A 20,416-nucleotide genomic window follows, 5' to 3' on the forward strand; every position below is an offset into this window, starting at 1 on the left:
CCACTTACATGGGGCACACAGTAAGGCACATCACATGGCACACAGCAGAGCACGGGGCACATTATGGGGCACAGGGCATACAGTAGGGCACATCACAGGACACATAATGGGGCACCCAGCAGGGTTTATTATGCTGTACACATCAGGGCACATTATTGAGCACAGCATGGTGCATCACAGAGGGTACAGGGCACATCAGTGGGTACACAGCGGGGCACATCACAGAGCACATCAGGAGATACACAGCAGGGAGCGTGCCGCACATCACAGGGCATGTGGCAAATAGTAGGGCACACAGCAGGGCACACAGTAGGGCACATCCTTGGGAACAGGACACAGGCGGTACACATCAGGGCACACATCCCAGGGCATGGGGCACACAGTAGAGCACATTACAGGGCACACAGTAGAGCACAACAGGCGGTACACAGCAGGGCACATCACAAGGCACATCACAGGGCAAGGGGCACAGAGTAGGGCACATAAGGGGGTACACTAGCAGGGCACATCACAGGCCATGGGGCACGCAGTAGGGCAAATAGCAGGGCACAAACCAAAACACAGGGCACACAGTACAGCACTGGGATCCTCCAGTGTCTTTCAGGGTAGCCATCAGGGGGAAGGCGACACAGTGGGGGTGGAGGACACAGGGAGACACCATGGGGGGGGGGGGGTTGGAGGGCACAGGGGGACACTGTAGGTGGGTGGAGGGCACAGGGGGACACTGTGTGAGTGGCACAGGGAGACACCATGGGGGGGGATAGAAGACACAGGGGGACACTGTGGGGGGTGAAGGGCACAGGGGGATACTGTGGGGAGGTGGAGGGCACAGGGGGACACTTTGGGGAGGTGGGGGGCACAGGGGGACACTGTGGGGGGGGGGTGGAGGGCACTGTGGGGGGAGGTGGAGGGCACAGGGGGGCACTGTGGGGAGGTGGGGGGCACAGGGGGACACTGTGGGGAGGTGGGGGCACAGGGGGACACTGTGGGGAGGTGGAGGGCACAGGGGGACACTGGGGGGGGGTGGAGGGCACTGTGGGGAGGTGGGGGGCACAGGGGGACACTGTGGGGGGGTGGGGGGCACTGTGGGGAGGGGGGAGGTGGAGGGCACAGGGGGGCACTGTGGGGGGCACAGGGGGACACTGTGGGGAGGTGGGGGCACAGGGAGACACTGTGGGGGGGTGGAGAGCACAGGGAGCACTGTGGGGGGGTGGAGGGCACAGGGGGACACTGTGGGGGGTGGAGGGCACAGGGGGACACTGTGGGGGGTGGAGGGCACAGGGGGGCACTGTGGGGAGGTGGAGTGCACAGGGGGACACTGTGGGGAGGTGGAGTGCACAGGGGGACACTGTGGGGAGGTGGAGGGCACAGGGGGACACTGTGGGAAGGTGGGGGGGCACAGGGGGACACTGTAGGGAGGTGAGGGCACAGGGGGGCACTGTGGGGAGGGAGGAAGTGAGGGGCACAAGGGGGCACTGTGGGGAGGTGGGGGGCACATGGGGACACTGTGGGGAGGTTGGGGGGGCACAGGGGGGCACTGTGGGGAGGTGAGGGCACAGGAGGACACTGTGGGGAGGTGGGGGGCACATGGGGACACTGTGGGGAGGTGGGGCACTGTGGGGAGGTGGGGGGCACAGGGGGACACTGTGGGGAGGTGGGGGGGCATAGGGGATCACTGTGGGGAGGTGGGGGGCACAGGGGGTCACTGTGGGGAGGTTGGGGTCACTGTGGGGAGGTGGGGGGCACAGGGGGACACTGTGGGGAGGTGGAGGGCACAGGGGGACACTGTGGGGAGCACAGGGGGACACTGTGGGGAGCACAGGGGGACACTGTGGGGGGCACAGGGGGACACTGTGGGGGGCACAGGGGGACACTGTGGGGAGGTGGGGGGCACAGGGGGACACTGTAGGGAGGTGGGGGGTACAGGGGGACACTGTGGGGAGGTGGAGGGCACTGTGGGGAGCACAGGGGGGCACTGTGGGGAGGTGGGGGCACAGGGGGTCACTGTGGGAGGTGGGGGGCACAGGGGGACACTGTGGGAGGTGGGGGTCACTGTGGGGAGGTGGGGGGCACAGGGGGACACTGTGGGGAGGTGGGGGTCACTGTGGGGAGGTGGGGGGCACAGGGGGTCACTGTGGGGGGTGGAGGGCACAGGGGGGCACTGTGGGGAGGTGGGGGGCACAGGGGGACACTGTGGGGAGGTGGGGGTCACTGTGGGGAGGTGGGGGGCACAGGGGGACACTGTGGGGAGGTGGGGGTCACTGTGGGGAGGTGGGGGGCACAGGGGGTCACTGTGGGGGTGGAGGGCACAAAGGGGGGCACTGTGGGGAGGTGGGGGCCACAGGGGGACACTGTGGGGAGGTGGGGGCACAGGGAGACACTGTGGGGGGGTGGAGAGCACAGGGAGCACTGTGGGGGGGTGGAGGGCACAGGGGGACACTGTGGGGGGTGGAGGGCACAGGGGGGCACTGTGGGGAGGTGGAGTGCACAGGGGGACACTGTGGGGAGGTGGAGGGCACAGGGGGACACTGTGGGAAGGTGGGGGGGGCACAGGGGGACACTGTAGGGAGGTGAGGGCACAGGGGGGCACTGTGGGGAGGGGGGAAGTGGGGGGCACAAGGGGGCACTGTGGGGGGCACATGGGGACACTGTGGGGAGGTGGGGGGGCACAGGGGGGCACTGTGGGGAGGTGAGGGCACAGGAGGACACTGTGGGGAGGTGGGGGGCACATGGGGACACTGTGGGGAGGTGGGGCACTGTGGGGAGGTGGGGGGCACAGGGGGACACTGTGGGGAGGTGGGGGGGCATAGGGGATCACTGTGGGGAGGTGGGGGGCACAGGGGGTCACTGTGGGGAGGTTGGGGTCACTGTGGGGAGGTGGGGGGCACAGGGGGACACTGTGGGGAGGTGGAGGGCACAGGGGGACACTGTGGGGAGCACAGGGGGACACTGTAGGGGGCACAGGGGGACACTGTGGGGAGGTGGGGGGCACAGGGGGACACTGTAGGGAGGTGGGGGGTACAGGGGGACACTGTGGGGAGGTGGAGGGCACTGTGGGGAGCACAGGGGGGCACTGTGGGGAGGTGGGGGCACAGGGGGTCACTGTGGGAGGTGGGGGGCACAGGGGGACACTGTGGGAGGTGGGGGTCACTGTGGGGAGGTGGGGGGCACAGGGGGACACTGTGGGGGGTGGAGGGCACAGGGGGGCACTGTGGGGAGGTGGGGGGCACAGGGGGACACTGTGGGGAGGTGGGGGTCACTGTGGGGAGGTGGGGGGCACAGGGGGACACTGTGGGGAGGTGGGGGTCACTGTGGGGAGGTGGGGGGCACAGGGGGTCACTGTGGGGGTGGAGGGCACACAGGGGGGCACTGTGGGGAGGTGGGGGCCACAGGGGGACACTGTGGGGAGGTGGGGGGCACAGGGGGACACTGTGAGGAGATGGGGGGCACAGGGGGACACTGTGGGGAGGTGGGGGTCACTGTGGGGAGGTGGGGGGCACAGGGGGTCACTGTGGGGGTGGAGGGCACACAGGGGGGCACTGTGGGGAGGTGGGGGGCACAGGGGAACACTGTGGGGAGGTGGGGGGCACAGGGGGACACTGTGGGGAGGTGGGGGCACAGGGGGACACTGTGGGGAGGTGGGGGGCACAGGGGGTCACTGTGGGGGTGGAGGGCACACAGGGGGGCACTGTGGGGAGGTGGGGGGCACAGGGGGACACTGTGGGGAGGTGGGGGGCACAGGGGGACACTGTGGGGAGGTGGGGGACACTGTGGGGGGCACAGGGGGACACTGTGGGGAGGTGGGGGTCACTGTGGGGAGCACAGGGGGTCACTGTGGGGGTGGAGGGCACACAGGGGGGCACTGTAGGGAGGTGAGGGGCACAGGGAGACACTGTGGGGAGGTGGGGGGCACAGGGGGACACTGTGGGGAGGTGGGGGTCACTGTGGGGAGGTGGGGGGCACAGGGGGTCACTGTGGGGGTGGAGGGCACACAGGGGGGCACTGTGGGGAGGTGGGGGCACAGGGGGACACTGTGGGGAGGTGGGGGCACAGGGGGACACTGTGGGGAGGTGGTGGGGGCACAGGGGGACACTGTGGGGAGGTGGGGGTCACTGTGGGGAGGTGGGGGGCACAGGGGGTCACTGTGGGGGTGGAGGGCACACAGGGGGGCACTGTGGGGAGGTGGGGGCACAGGGGGACACTGTGGGGAGGTGGGGGCACAGGGGGACACTGTGGGGAGGTGGTGGGGGCACAGGGGGACACTGTGGGGAGGTGGGGGCACAGGGGGACACTGTGGGTGGGAAGCTGTGCAGCAACTTTCTAATAGCAGCGCGTGGTACAAGCTGCTGCACTTTCCTTCCTAGATGCAGAGTAGCGCGGGAAGCGGCTGTATACAGACCTCTCGTGATGCGCTCCTCCTCCTCCTCGCCGGCCCCTCCTCTTTTCTGTCCGTCCGAGGTGATGACAGATACAAGCACCTGGGGTGGACGGGAGGGAAGGAGGGGCCGGCGGGGAGGAGGAGGAGCGCATCACGAGGTGTTCTGTATACACTGCAGTCTCAGCAGTGAGCAGGGACCCGATCAGCCCGTCAATCACAGCTAGCTGACGGGTAGATCGGGTCCCGACTCCCAAAGTGGAAGCTGCCATGGGGCCCCCTACTGGCCACGGGCCCTCGGTCAGCGTCCGAACTGCCCGATGGTCAGTCCGCCCCTGCTCGTGAAGGGTTTGCTAACTAACTTGAAGTAGTAAATTGTATGGTGATTTAAATGACAGGTGTATGGAACGAAATAAATAAGTGAAATGTAAATACCTTGATGGTGGCACAAATCAGTATGCTGCGACTGCGACAAGCTACGAATCGAACTGTGGGGCCTGGCATGAAACAAGGCCAGGACTGTTGTGGCCTACCAGGTTGAATCAATACCTCACGAATGCCCAAGATTCAAATCTTAAGTGTGGTGTATCGACAATGAAATGTTTACCTTCATCATGAAATGAATAAAAACATCTTGCCATGACAGAGGCCTGGCTCGATCATGCCGCGACTGCGACTGACAGTGAACCGGACTCTGGAGCATGTATTGAAATGAGGCAACAGAAAACATTGGTGCACACCGGAACGAATCGGTGCATCTTAGATGCGACTGGATTCTAATCGGAGCGCAGTACCTAACAATGAAAAATGACTGAAATGTTTTACCCTGACAGAGGCGCGAATCGTTTGTGCCGCCACTGCGACTGACAATGAACCGAGCTCTGGTACAGGTATAGGATACGGCCGAAACAACTGAGGCCCACGTAACGAATCGGTGCATCTCGGATGCGACTGGATTCGAAACGGGGGCGCGATATGTGGGAGTGAAATGAATGGTAATTAATTCCCATGACAGAGATGCGGATCGGTCGCCCGGCATCTACGACTAACCACGATCCGGACTCTGGAGCATGTACTGAAATGAGGCCGAGCAACTGGGGCACACCGTAACGAATCGGTGCATCATAGATGCAACTGGATTTGAATCGGAGCGCGGTGACAGTGGAATGGTTTTGATTTGCCATGACAGAGGCACGAATCGATCATGCCGCTATTGCGACTGACTACGAATCGGACTCTGGAGCATGTACCGAAATGTGGCAAATACCTGGGGCACGTCGAGACGAATCGGTGTGTTTTTCAATGCGACTGGATTTGTATCGGAGCGTGATACGTGACAGTGAAATGATGGCCATGACAGAGATACGAATCGGTGAGCCATAACCTGCGACTGACAACTAATCTGACTCTGGAGCATGTACTGAAATGAGGCCGTAAGCAACTAGGGGAACACCGGAGCGAATTGGTGCATCTTTAGATGCGACTGGATTCGAATCAGAGCGCGGTACGTGACTGAAATGAATGAAATGATTCAAAATGGTTTAAAATGCTTGAAATGCTTAGAAATGTGAAATGAATTAGTATCGAACTGTCACGAGTCGATAGAGAATTTTGCGAATTTGTGAATCACAACGGTTTGTCTAAAGAAGCATGGTAACAGTTTGTTAGACATGCCTAAATGAAGTGACGTCTACGTTGCAGTGGGGTACAAATAACAAAATGGCCATAATAACGATGGTATTACGATTACGTTTTGCAAGTGATTCGCAAGTTTGATATCACTGTTTAGTGACATGATATATAACAATGCGTGAAAAGAAAAACGTCAGCCGGAACCCTACCTGCGACAGCCGAGCCAGACGCGTTGTACGAAAATACGAATCGGTAATGAGGACCTCGAAACTCTCGAGCACGGAAATTTTTGCGAATGCGGGAAACTCACGAAGACGGGAACTCACGGACACTGAGTTTCGAATAGGCGGCCTAGTGACGTAGTATTGCGCACAGGAAACCGACAAATACCACAGGCGAGCGGGCTGGTTAAATATCCCCCGGGCTCCTCCCATAAATTCAGGCCACCATACTGGCCTTTCTACATATACACACACATACAGTGGAGAAAATAATTATGTGATCCCCTGCAGATTTTGTAAGTTTACTTACAAAGAAATGAAGGGTCTATAATTTATATCATAGGTGTATTTTAAAATGATAGAGACAGAATAGCAACCAAAAATCCAGAAACAACACATGATACAAATGTAATAAATTGAGTTGCAGTTCAGTGAGTAAAATAAGTATTTGAACCCCAAGCAAAACATGAGTTAGTACTTGGTGGAGAAACCCTTGATGGCAAGCACAGAGGTAACACGTTTCTTGTAGTTGGTTACCAGGTTTGCCCACATCTTAGGAGGGATTTTGGTCCACTCTTCTTTATTGATCTTCTCTAGATCGTTAAGGTTTCTTGGCTGTGGCTTGGCAACTCGAAGTTTCAGCTCCCTCCATAAATTTATATAGGATTAAGGTCTGGAGACTGGCTAGGCCACTCCATGACCTTAATTTGCTTCTTCTTGAGCCACCCTTTCTCCCAATCTTTCTCTGAATCATTTAGATGTTCATTTGCAAACTTCAGAGGGGCCTGTATATGTGCCTTCTTGAGGAGGGGGGGACCTTGCCGACACTGCAGCATATCAATCCATGGCGGCATATTGTGTTACCAATGGTTTACTTGGTGACTGTGGTCCCAACTGTCTTGAGATCATTCACAAGCTCCCCCTGTGTAGTTCTGGGCTGATCCCTCACTTTTCTCATGATCATCCTTACCCAATGAGGCAAAATTTTGCATGGAGGTACAGACCCCAGGCGATCGATGGTTATTTTGTATTTCTTCCATTTGCAAATAATCACTCCAACAGTTGTCTCCTCACCAAGCTTCTTGTTGATGGTCTTGTATCCCATTTCAGCCTTGTGCAGGTCTACAATCCCTGATGTCCTTTGACAACTCTTTGGTCTTGCCCATGATGTTGAGGTTTGAATGGAAGAAAGAGATTTGGTGGACAGGTGTCTTTTATACACATAATGAGTTGTCCTTAGAAGCACTGTTTTAAATTAAGAGGACTAATCTGTGTACCACATGAGCACATACCCTACCCAGTCTGTGGGAGCCAGAATCAAATAATTATTTAACTAATTGAACTGCAACTCAATTTATAACATTTGTTTCATGTGTTTTTTTTATCTGGATTTTTGGTTAATATTCTGTCTCTATAATTTAAAATACACCTATGATAAAAATTATAGACCCTTCATTTCTTTGTAATTGGGCAAACATACAAAATCTGCAGGGGATCAACTAATAATTGACACCATCACTCCTGCATGAGCTTGTTGGACATCTGATTCCAAAACCAAGGGCATTAAAGTTGAGTTGGTCCCATTTGTGGCTATAATGTCCTCTACTCTTCTGGGATGGCATACCACAAGGAATGTGCCTATTCAGCCATAAGGGAATTTGATGTCTTTATGGAGCTGGCTTTATGCACCTGAACTCTATATGGTGGTGGTGGGGTTTGGAGTTGTTCACATATTTTTAACTATATATAAGTGCATATACATCAATCAGCCATTACTTTATGACCACTGACAGGTTAAGTGAATTACATTGATTATCTTGTTGTAATGACACCTGAAAGTTGGTGGGTTATATTAGGCAGCGAGTAAACATGTTGTCCGTAAAGCTGATTTGTTGAAAGCAGAAAAAAATGAGCATTGCAGTTTGTTGTGTATGGGGCTGTGTAGCCGCAGAACGATCAGAGTGCTCATGCTGACCCGTAGCCACAGCCAAAAGAAACTACAAGGGGCACATGAGCATCAGAACTGGAAGATGAAGCAATGTAAGAATTTGCCCTGGTCTGGATGGTCTGGTGCGCGTGTGCTTTCCTGGAAAAGAGATGGCACCAGGCTCTAGTATGGGAAAAAGGCAGGTGGAAGCAATGTGATGCTTTGGGCAATGTTCTGCTAGGAAACCTTGGGTCTTACCCAGGGTGGATAAAAATCAATGATTGTTTTAAAAAAAAATAAAAAAAATCTGATTTTTTTTCTATTTAAATCAATTTTGTCATTGTTAGCAAATGTATTTTATATTAATAATATGCTTTTAGAGTAAAAATCTATCTAAAGATAGTTTTCTATTTAAGATACATTAATCATTTAGTTTATTCAGCATTAGGAATGAGCCGAACACCCCCCTGTTCGGTTCGCACCAGAACATGCTAACAGGCAAAAAATTTGTTCGAACACGCGAACACCGTTAAAGTCTATAGGACTCGAACATGAATAATCAAAAGTGCTAATTTTAAAGTCTTATATGCAAGTTATTCTGATAAAAAGTGTTTGACCCGGGTCCTGCCCCAGGGGACATGGATCAATGCAAAAAAAAGTTTTGAAAACGGCCGTTTTTTCGGGAGCAGTGATTTTAATAATGCTTAAAGTGAAACAATAAAAGTATAATATTCCTACCTGGGGGGTGTCTATAGTACTATAGTATGCCTGTAAAGGGGCGCATGTTTCCCGTGTGTAGAACAGTCTGACAGCAAAATGACATTTCAAAGGAAAAAAAGTCATTTAAAACTACTCGCGGCTATTAATGAATTGTCGGTCCTACAATACACATAAAAGTTAATTGATAAAAACGGCATGGGATTTCCCCACAGGGGAACCCTGAACCAAAATTTAAAAAAAAATGGCGTGGGGGTCCCCCTAAATTCAATACCAGGCCCTTCAGGTCCATTCAAGAACCATTTTTTTATTTTTTTTTTCAAATGACAACATTTTTATTGCATTTTAGTGTAAATATGAGATCTGAGGTCTTTTTGACCCCAGATCTCATATTTAAAGCAGGATTCCATCCCTGAAAAAAAAAAATTTAAAGTCAGCAGCTACTAACACTGTAGCTGCTGACTTTAAATAAGTACTTACCTGTCCTGGGTGCCCGCGATGTCGGCCACCCGAGGCCGACCCGTCCCTCGGCTCTCGGGTCCCGGCACCGCCATCCTAAGTAAGGGAAACAGGCAGTGGAGCCTTGCGGCTTCACTGCCAGTTTCCTACTGCGCACGTGCGAGCGGCACGGCACTCTGTGAATGGCCCCGTGGTGTTCTGGGAACACACACAGTTCCCAGAAGACAACGGGGCCGCTCACCGAGGAGCAGAACATGCCGCGGAATAGGAAGAGGCAGATTAGGAAGATTGCCACAAGGGTTTAGGTAAGTTTAAAAAAAAATTTTTTTAATTTTTTTGTAAATTTTTTTTTAGGATTTTTGGTGATTTTTTTTTTTTCAGGGTGGCCCTCCACTTTAAGAGATCTTTTTTTCTATTACAAGGGATTACACGTGAGTAGCGTCCGCATATGAAAACGGTGTTCAAACCACACATGTGCAGTATCGCCGCGATCGGTAGAGCGAGAGCAGTAATTCTCGCCCTAGACCTCCTCTGTAACTCAAAATATGCAACCTGTAGAATTTTTTAAACGTCGCCTATGGAGATTTTTAAGGGTAAAAATTTGTCACCATTGCACGAGCGGGCGCAGTTTTGAAGCATGAAATGTTGGGTATCAATTTACTCGGTGTAACATTATCTTTCACAATATAATAATAAATTGGGCTAACTTTACTGTTGTCTTATTTTTTAATTTAAAAAAGTGTATTTTTTCCAAAAAAAGTGTGCTTGTAAGACCGCTGCGCAAATACGGTGTGACAGAAAGTATTGCAACGACCGTCATTTTATCCTCTAGGGTGTTAGAAAAAAAAACGTATAATGTTTGAGGGTTCTAAGTAATTTTCTAGCAAAAAAAACTGTTTTTAACTTGTAAACAACAAATCTCAGAAAGAGGCTCAGCCCTTAAGTGGTTAAGACAGGTTCACATTATAGAGGGATATGCTTTGTTCATATTTCATGTCTGAGGTTTACAACCACTTTCAGTAATCTAAAAACTGGCTTGTTACTGCACTTTCCACATTAGTTTAGCTCCTTGCACTTCCATTGAAAAAGAACAGCGAGAGAGGAAAATTATGTGTTACAAACCATTCAGATTCCAGCTGTTATACATTTAAAGCAGCCAAAACTAACAAGAAAAAAAAAATACTATCCCATTAAGAGCTACACAAGCAGCCAGGGGGCTGTAAAACCAGGTTGAACCCTGCTTTTTCTGCCCCCGCCAAACCCTAACCCCCCCCAATCCCCCACAGACCACCTGCCTAAACCCTGACATCCAGTCACTCATGGCTGTACACATGCCATGGTAAAAATGATACAGCCTGTTGCATTTGGCTACATTACCACCGAATGTAACGAAGGCAAGTCCTATGGGGCCTTGCCGCAATCGCCACGCAACTGCATGTAATACATGTGATTACAGCATAGTGGTGGAGCATTTACAGGGTTAAATCAGGCAGTGAGGAGGCGACTCCTCGCTGTCTTTCAAATGCCCTCTGAAAAGCATTCCAAACGTGGATAGCTCTTTGGAAGGCTAGCGTGTGTGAAGGAGCCCAAAGAGTAAACATGACAAAACCAGCTTTCGACACAATATTCAGCTTCAGTCTAGAAATATTTCCCACGGTACTTTTATTCCTGTTGCTGGATGTCCTCAGTCTGATGGACAACATCATTCAACCCACTTCCTCTGAGCCCAGGTCGCCCTGGACCTGAGCCAGGCTGTGGCTGAGCAATGAAAGAAGCAGCACAGTGATGAGCTCTTTTCTCTGTCACTCTGCTTCTTCCTCCTATCAGCATGCTTCTTGTCAGCATATGAACTGATTGGCTCCTTGTGCTCTTACACTCCAGCCCTGCTGTACAGGGACTGCAAGAGGCTGTTACCAGGCCAAATTCAGGTACTTTTACTGTGTGTGCCTAAAAAAAATGCATTCATTGATTACAGAACCACACGTATCTGTGTATTTTATATTTGCCACTTTGTATAACTCAGATCCTGTTTTAGTTCACAGTTTAGTTGCTGATTGGTCCATGTGTATTTTAACCATATATGTCCTTTACAGGTACCAAGCGGGGAGTGGGCTGGAGGCCCAATGAAGGGTGATGACATCCCATGCCGGCGAATGCGCAGTGGAAGCTACATTAAAGCTATGGGGGACGCGGACAGCGAGGACTCAGAAGGAAGCCCACAACCATCCCCAAAAACTGCAGCTAGGAGGCAGAGCTACCTCAAGGCCACACAGCAGTCACTGAGCGAGAGCACCACGCAGAGGTAACCAAACCACCAATACTATGACCTCAAATATTTGGATCCCTAAGGTATAGTGTGCTAATGGGTCATAGATGCAGGTTTGCTTGAATAATTAGCACCACCCTGTGGCAGACATGTAGAAGTACAGAGCTGTCCAAGCACAGGAACTTACAGTAGTAATGTAACATGGTTATTGATAGGGATGCACCGATACCATTTTTTTTTTTTACAATGAGTACAAGTATCGATACTTTTTTTTTTAGTACTCGCCGATACCAATTACCGATACCTACCGCAACTGTTTTGTTTTAACTTCAGCTGTCAGCAATGGTACAACGTATTGAAAAGTTATTTACAAATTAAATTAATTGATTTTTTTTTTATTTTAGCGCTTTTTCAATGTGAAATGTGTAAATATTTGTTAATATATATGTGTAAAAATATTCACTAATGAAGCAAACAAAAAATTTTTTTAATTATTTATCATTTATAAAATAGACGTGAACAAAAGAAAAAAAGCAGGAAAATAATAATTAAATGGAGGAGAATAGGGAGTTAACTAAGGCTGATTAGCGTAAATTAAGGGTTATTAAGGGGTTAAACAGAGGAACATTTGTTCATCCCTTTGATCTGCAGATGAAGAAACAGAAATATACAAAAAGAAACAATGTTTCTTTTTATTTTAGTGTTTCAGGCTGAGCAATGTTGTTAATAAACATTGCCGGCTGCATTTTTTTTTTTTGACAGCTCAAATTACCGGACTTCTTTAACACTGGGGAGACCCACTGACAGCTCAAAGAGGCAAACCTGAAAGTATCGGTTTCAAGTATCAGTGCATTTGCACGAGTACCGATACTTATGCAAATACTCGGTATCGGCACCGATACTAATACTAGTATTGATGCAACCCTAGTTATTGATATACAAAGGTAAGAGCTATTTATTTTTGATTTTGGCTGTGCCAAAAAAAAAAGCTATATTTTAGGATCTGTGTATAGGATGATACATATGAGCCTCCTGACATACTGTACATGGCATAGCTGGTACCCATGTTTTAACACACACCCATACATCCAAATTATTTTCAGTGATAATTATGAATTGAAATCATGCATGCTGAGATAGGAGCAGCATTAGCTGAAGGAGGGTGGATAGCAGCAGCTGTATGTATGGTTGTAGCTTTATTTGGAGATAATGAACTGAGCATATTAATCTGTCCAACATCAGGAGTTTAGAAATTCTATCTCTTGCATAGTTATTGACATGGAAAATTGGAACGCATCAAAGGTATCAAGAAATAAAATGCGGTGTGCATAGCTTGAAGGTGAATAAAGCGTTGCTCTATGGTGTATGGCTTGTAGTGCATGAGTAAATGAATCCCAGCATTGGTGTTATTGGCAGTAATAGTAACCTCCAGCATTAGTGTCATTGGAAGAAATAATATCCCCCTGTGTTGGTATAAGTGGATGCATTAATCCCCTTCTTCATTGGTGGTCATTAGTAGTAACATTAAACCCCAACACTGGTGGTCAGTTCTAGGCTATAACAATAAACTGCCACATCCTCCTTCTCAGCATTGGTGGGCAGTGGCTGGCTGTGGCAATAATGATACCACCCCCAGCACTGAGGTCCAGCGTTTACCTACCTGAGTAAACACTCCCACACCAAAATCTCTTTCCCAGTCATGCCTTTGAGTATAGTTTCACTGGCGTGCGGAAATCTTTCAGTACCGGTGTTATGGTGCCCCCTGGTGGGCTTTCTTGAGGCACAGAGTCTAAGTGACAGCTCCCAAAAGTGGAGAGGTGCTAGATCCACATTGGCCCTAGTTTTTTGCTGCAACCTGTTACCAAGTTGTGGCCCTCAGGATCATCCCACTGAGGGGGTGACTGGAATGGAGAATACTACTAAGTGAAGACTGCAGACAGGAGAGTAATCAGATCCAAGCGGAGGTCAAGGCAGGTGGCAGACAAGAGAATGGTCAGGTCCAAGCGGAGGTCAAGGCAGGTGGCAGACAAGAGAATGGTCAGGTCCAAGCAAGGGTTGAGGTAGGCAGCAAGCAAGAAAGTAGTCAGTTTGAGACAAGGGTCAGGGCCGGCAGCAGGCAAGAGAGTAGACAGGTCCAGGCATCGGCTGAGGCAGCAGGCAAGAGAGTAGTCAGATCCAGACAGGGGTCGGCAACCGGCAGGTAGCTTAAGGCCTCATGTACATTAGGCTGTAATGTACTGTGGTAATGGTTTTGTGCTTTCCCATGGCTGGCAGTCAAAACGTTCCTATACTGAACGCGATTCTTCCACGTTCAGGAGAGGGAGTTTTAACCTCACCTAACTGCAGCAGCTCCTAAACTCTAGCCTCGCTATGAACGTTAACACAAAGCAACGTGTGCTTACGCATGCTGAACAGATACACTGGCCATTCCGGAAATCCTGAAGGTACTAGGAATCCTGAAAATTTGGTAAGTACCAAAACAGCCGAGTGCTGAAACGCAGAGAAAAGGTTCCCAAGTCTATTCCCAAGACCCTATTTCAGATTCTGATGAACTTGGGTTTGACTTCATGAGGGACCATATGTTTTTGTTAGTCTTTAGGGAAAAACAATGGACAATCAACCCTGAGATATACTTTATAGAACTGATCAGTGAGAAAAGGCTTTACCTATAAGGACACTGCAGTACAAGTGGCCGATATACATAAAACCCAGCTTTGAACCTTGACCCACAGCTTATACAAGTTTAGTCTATGGTACCCTAGGAATATCCATATTACATACTTGTAAGTCTGAGGTTTCCTATTAACGTATATAATATTGCTATATTTATATACTGTATACTGGCTTCTTTTTCTATCTTCACTATGTTGGGATGTCTCCCCAGGAGTCTGGACCGTATGGACTCCATGGATATCCTGTCTCCCCCAAAGTTCTCCAGTTGGGAAGAAGATTACAATCAGCTAACGGAGAGTGTAACAGAAGAGAGCAGCATTTGCCAGGTGAGAGGAGTGAGATTTTAATGAATTTGTATCATACTATATAGTATAGTGTATCAAAGTGTATCTAAATCTCAAACTATATTTTTTTCGGTTATGGATAGAGTATTAGAATGCTAAAACATATCTGTGTCCTATTGGTGATATTTCCCTTCCCTCTCCTGGAGACACAACAGGAAGTAAGAGGAAATCCCCTCTAAAATAACTGTCAATAAAACAGGTATCCACATTGAAATATTTGTCATCTCCTGTTCTAGTGACAGCTCTAACATTTTTGATTTCCTATTGATTCTCTATCCCCAGGACAAACAGAGAGGGCAAATCTCAACAGAGGGCCAATAAAACTACTGCAAGAGTTATATTTTTATTTGTAGTCTGTGTCCCCATTGGAGAGACTGCAATGGGAAGTCTCTTCAGTAGGCACTTTTAAACAAGCACTCATTCACCTCTGTAGCTATAGGCATTGTGGAGAAATTATAAAGGTGGCCACAGCGCAAACAACAATACGAGCATGTAGCGATTTATTAAAAACACAAAAGCGCTTACATGTGAAATCACAAAGTCCTGCTTGGGCTGGGGAGAGGTAGGAGAGTGGTGAGCAGCGTAGCCGGCAAAAACAGCTGTCATGCATGGAATTCCAGAATTTCGGTTGGAAATGACAGCGGCTTCCTAGGCCAAAGCAGCAAGCATCGAGGGTGTGGTGGTGGTGGTGGTGGTGGGGTGTACAATGGGTTTCAGAGGCCCGGCATTCTTTGTCAAGTATGCCCAATCATGGTGCAGGGTTGTCTTTTATAACTGCGGCTGGAAGACGGTAATACAGGCGGGAGATGGAATTAAGATTTAAAAGAGCCAATCAGCTGGGGCAGGGTCAGTGCATGTCAGTTAAAAACAGAGGGAATACAAAGGTGGACAATTCCTACAACAATCGGCAAATCATATACATCATAGAGGAAAAAAATACATATAGGCAAGAACAAAAGTCACAGTAATAACACAAGTAACAAAAGGAAGCTAATGTTGTAAACTCAATGACAGGAGGTGCAACAAGTACAATAATACCAAAACAAAGTATCAATATATCTGAGAAGAGCCTAAGGCAATATAAAAGAAAGCTATTTTAACTAATGTTACATATGGTGGAAAATGGCGAACATATGATACTAAAAAAACATCTACGGGGGGCATTAGTGCAGTTAAAATGGGAAAAAATTTGAACAATTCCTGTGGGTTACAGATATACATACATCATAAAGGCAAATTAATTTTAAAGGATGTTAAGCAAAAATGCATAGATAAAGCAGAGGGTAGAGGACAAAATGGGAGACAGGAGAGCACACTGAACTGCAAAATCCTAAAAAAAATATATTTGACCAAAAAAAGCAGTATGAGGGTTAATAAACAGCCCAGTGTGCAAATAATACGAAACTGAAAACAAAACAATAGAAAATAAAGAAATAATTAAAGTGATACTAAAGTCTTGTGTTTTTTTTTCCTTTAAAAATAACAAACATGTTATACTTACCTGCTCTGTGCAGTGGTTTTGCACAGAGCAGCCCAGATTCTCCTCTTCTCGGGTCCATCGCTGACGCTCCTGGCCCCTCCCTCCTGCTGTGTGTGCCCTCACAGCAAGCAGCTTGCTATGGGGGCACCTGAGTCAAGCCACTGCTCTGTGTGTCTTTTCAGACACGGAGCCGCGGCTTGGCCAAACCCCTTCTCTCTCCTTATTGGCTCACTGACTTTGACAGTAGCGGGAGCCAATGGCGCCCCGCTGCTGTCTCAGGCAATGAGGAGGGAAAGTCCCAGGCAGCCGAGACTCTCGTGCAACATCGCTGGATGGAGATGAGGCTCAGGTAAGTATTAGGGGGGCTGCTGCAAACAGAAGGTTTTTTTTATCTTAATGCATAGAAAACCTTCTGACTTTAGCAAAAAAGTTATATAAATATATAAATGCTTAAAAAGAAAAATGCATATGATTATGCATGATATAAATATATATGATTTCTTGCCCATTTTTCAGAGAATATGAATGATAACACAAAACTGTTTCTTTCACTCATGGTTAGTGTTTGGCTGAAGCCATTTATTATCAATCAACTGTGTTTACTCTTTTTAAATCATAATCACAACGGAAACTACCCAAATGACCCTGATCAAAAGTTTACATACCCTGGTGATTTTGGCCTGATTTTACACACACACACACACACACACACACACACACACACACACACACACACATATATATATATATATATATATATATATATATATATATATTCCCTGTTTCCCCGAAAATAAGACCTAGCGTGATTGTCGGTGATGGCTGCAATATAAGCCCTACCCCCCAAATAAGCCCTAGTTAAAGTCCTTGTAGGTCTTATTTTCAGGGTAGGGCTTATTTTCGGGGAAACAGGGTAGGGATTATTTGGGGGGTTGCGCTTATATTGCAGCCATCACAGACAATCACGCTAGGTCTTATTTTGGGGGAAACAGGGTATATATATATATATATATATATATATATATATATATATATATATATATATATATATATATACACACACACACACACAGTATGTACATGTGTATATACTAATTCAAAACCATTTGGGTAAAAGACGTTGTATTAAATATATAGGGTAGAGTTAAGATATCCAACCATTGGGTAATATGACAAAGTAGCCCTCTAGAATGAGATTCATAAACTATATAATCATATGAACCTCCAAATCTTCATTTAAACCTTTTGAAGAAAGGGTGTTTAATGTAAAAATCCAAAACGTTTCGTGTTTATATAGTTGTTGAAATATTTCTCCGAAAGAGGAAGAAGGAGGGATGGACTCTATGACCCACATCCTATCTTTAGTGGATTTATTATGTTTAAGGGTGTCTGGGCACGCTCTGCTCTACGTCACCACTTTCGTTCTTTTATGCTTGCCAAATCTAGCGCGAGCTGAACGAATGGTGCGGCCCACATAGAGAATGTATATGATTTGTCAATCGTACGAATTGTCCACGTTTTGTATTCCCTCTCTCTTTAACTGACATGCACTGATTCTACCCCCATCAGCGGATTGGCTCTTTTAAATCTGTCACACTTAATTCCATCTCCAGCCTGTATTACCGGCTTCCAGTTGCTGATATAAAAGACAACCTTGCGCCATGATTGGGCATACTTGAAAAAGGGGGCCTCTGAAATACGTTGTAAATGCCCCACCCCCACCCCCTATACCCTTGATGCTTGCTGCTTTGGTTTAAGAAGCCCACAGACGCCACTGTCATTTCCAGCCCTCTTTGGCAGTTTCTGTGCATGACAGCTGTTTTTTGCTGGCTAGCTGGCTAAGCTGCTCACAACTCCTCTACCTCTCCCCAGCCCAAGCAGGATTTGGTAAATTCACATGTAAGTGCTTTTATGTTTTTAATAAGTGACTACATGCTCGTATTGATGTTTTCGCTGTGACCACCTTTATATCTTCCACATGTCATTGAGGATCTTCCCAGACCTGATGAGCCCTGCTGCACCACAATCTGAGCCTTGACCCATCCATCCATTCATCTCCACTTGGATCCATCTTTAAGACACATCCTGCATTGACTCTCATTAGGCTGCAAATCACCATCCTAATCCATCTCACTGGCACTGGGACCCCCTAGAAGTATTGGCCTTGGAGCTTCCCCATCATAATCACGTACTCTTTTATTGCCATCTTTATTCCTATATCCAAGGTTTGTTGTGCCTGAATTTTAGAGCGCAGAGAGACTCTTTTCTTTTTAAGATGTTTTGTTGTGGAAAAATGAACCTTCTAATTTTAACAAATTAAGAGCCCTCTTCCTATTAATGAATCTTACAGCCCTTAATACAGCTGGTGCAGCTAGAGAGGTCAGCCATGGTTTGTTTAACCACTTAAGAACCGGAAGGATTTGTCCCCTTAATGACAAAGCCATTTTTTGAAATACAACACTGCGTTGCTTTAACTGACAATTGCGCAACGTCATGCGACGTTGTACCCAAACAAAATTTATGTCCTTTTTTCCCCACAAATAGAGCTTTCTTTTGATCGCCTCTATGGTTTTTACTTTTTGCTATAATAAATATCCCCCAAAAAAATCTTCATCAGTTTAGGCCAATATGTATTCTTCTACATATTTTTGGTAAAAAAAAAAATCACAATGAGCGTATATTGTTTGCGCAAAAGTTATAGCGTCTACAAAATACTGGATAGATTTATGCCCTTTTTTAAAATGTATTTCTTTTTTGCTAGTAATGGCGACGATCTGCGATTTATAGCGGGACTGAAACATTGCGGCGGACAGATCGGACACTTTTGACACTTTTTTGGGACCAGTGACATTTATACAGCGATCAGAGCTAAAAAAAATAGCCACTGATTACTGTATAAATGTCACTGGCAGGGAAGGGGTTAACACTAGGGGGCGATCAAGGGGTTAAGTGTTCCCTAGGGAGGTGTTTATAACTGTGGGGGAAGGGGACTGACTGCAGGAGGAGAGATATTGTTGTTCCTGATCACTAGGAACAGCAGATCTATCTCTACTCCCCTGTTAGAATGGGGATCTGTTTGTTTACATACACAGATCCCCATTCTGGCTCTCTGAGGAGCGATTGTGGGTGGCCGGCCATGCCCATTGGCTCTGGTATCGCGCCGCGGGCGTGCGCACCCCCTATTGCTCTTAAAGCGCCCGGCGTACACCTACGGCGATTCACGCAGCCGTGCCAACCTGACACAGTATAATGACGGTGGCTGGTTGGCAAGCGGTTAAAAAGATCTTTTACAGCTTGTTTAGAATTTGTACATAATTTAAAGTTCATAGTCAGGGCACAGATGCACTTTAAGATATGGTGTATTGCTAAATTCTGTGTAACCTGAGGCCTTGTCCATACTTGTATACATCTGTTCCTTTATGGCCACTGAGCAAACAAAGGCAGCATGCATATTTTATGTTTGTACAGGGTACATTTGCCTTATACTAGGCTAGACACAGCCAGTTTGAGGAGCAAAATCTATGTCCCCATACACACTATTAGATTTTATGCAGATTTTTGTCTTCAGATTTACCAAAATCATGTAGTGCATGGGCCTGCCTGATTGCATACAAATTTAAACTCTTATGCCCTGTACACACGGGCAGACTTTTCGGCAACAAAGGTCCTACAGTCTTTCCGACGGACTTTTGACGGACTTCCTACGGACTTTCTAACGAACGGACTTGCCTACACACGATCACACCAAAGTCTGACGGATTCGTACGTGATGACGTACGACTGGACCAAAATAAGGAAGTTGATAGCCAGTAGCCAATAGCTGCCCTAGCGTCAGTTTTCGTCCGTCGGACTAGCATACAGACGAGCGGATTTTTCGACCGGACTTGAGTCCGTCGGACAAATTTGAAACATGTTCCAAATCTAAAGTTCGTCAGATTTTCGACCAAAAAAGTCCGCTGCAGGTCCGATGGAGCCCACACATGGTCGGATTGTCCGCCGGATTCGGTCCGTCAGACCAGTCTGGTCGAAAAGTCCGCTCGTGTGTACGCGGCATTAAGGTTTGACCTCATATTATATGGTTTTGGTAAAATTGAAGGCAAAAATCTGCAGAAAATCTAATAGTGTGTATGGAGTTACTCAACTGAAACAAATATCATCTCCAAGAGCATTGGTTCTGCGGTTGTAAAGTCATACGTGGCATTGGCTACATTGATCCAAAATCTTTTTTTTATAATTTTATAAATGCCCTAATTTCTATCCATAAATGGAGACAGCAGATGAACTAGCCATATAAAGTCAGTTTATTTGACAAAGTAGATTCT

General features: G+C 47.9%; 1 protein-coding gene across 2 annotated transcripts in view; it reads left to right on the forward strand.

The window, feature by feature from the left end:
• Positions 1-20,416, forward strand: part of DLGAP4 (DLG associated protein 4) — a 309,694-nt gene that overhangs the window by 157,145 nt on the left and 132,133 nt on the right. For both annotated transcript variants that reach the window (XM_073606515.1, XM_073606516.1), the window contains exons 4-5: positions 11,425-11,633; positions 14,482-14,596. In XM_073606515.1, the coding sequence (XP_073462616.1) occupies positions 11,425-11,633; positions 14,482-14,596 (324 nt within the window). The remainder of the gene's footprint in view (positions 1-11,424; positions 11,634-14,481; positions 14,597-20,416) is intronic.

Source organism: Aquarana catesbeiana, linkage group LG12 (assembly GCF_042186555.1).
Source record: "Aquarana catesbeiana isolate 2022-GZ linkage group LG12, ASM4218655v1, whole genome shotgun sequence".
In the NCBI taxonomy this organism is placed as follows: domain Eukaryota; kingdom Metazoa; phylum Chordata; class Amphibia; order Anura; family Ranidae; genus Aquarana; species Aquarana catesbeiana.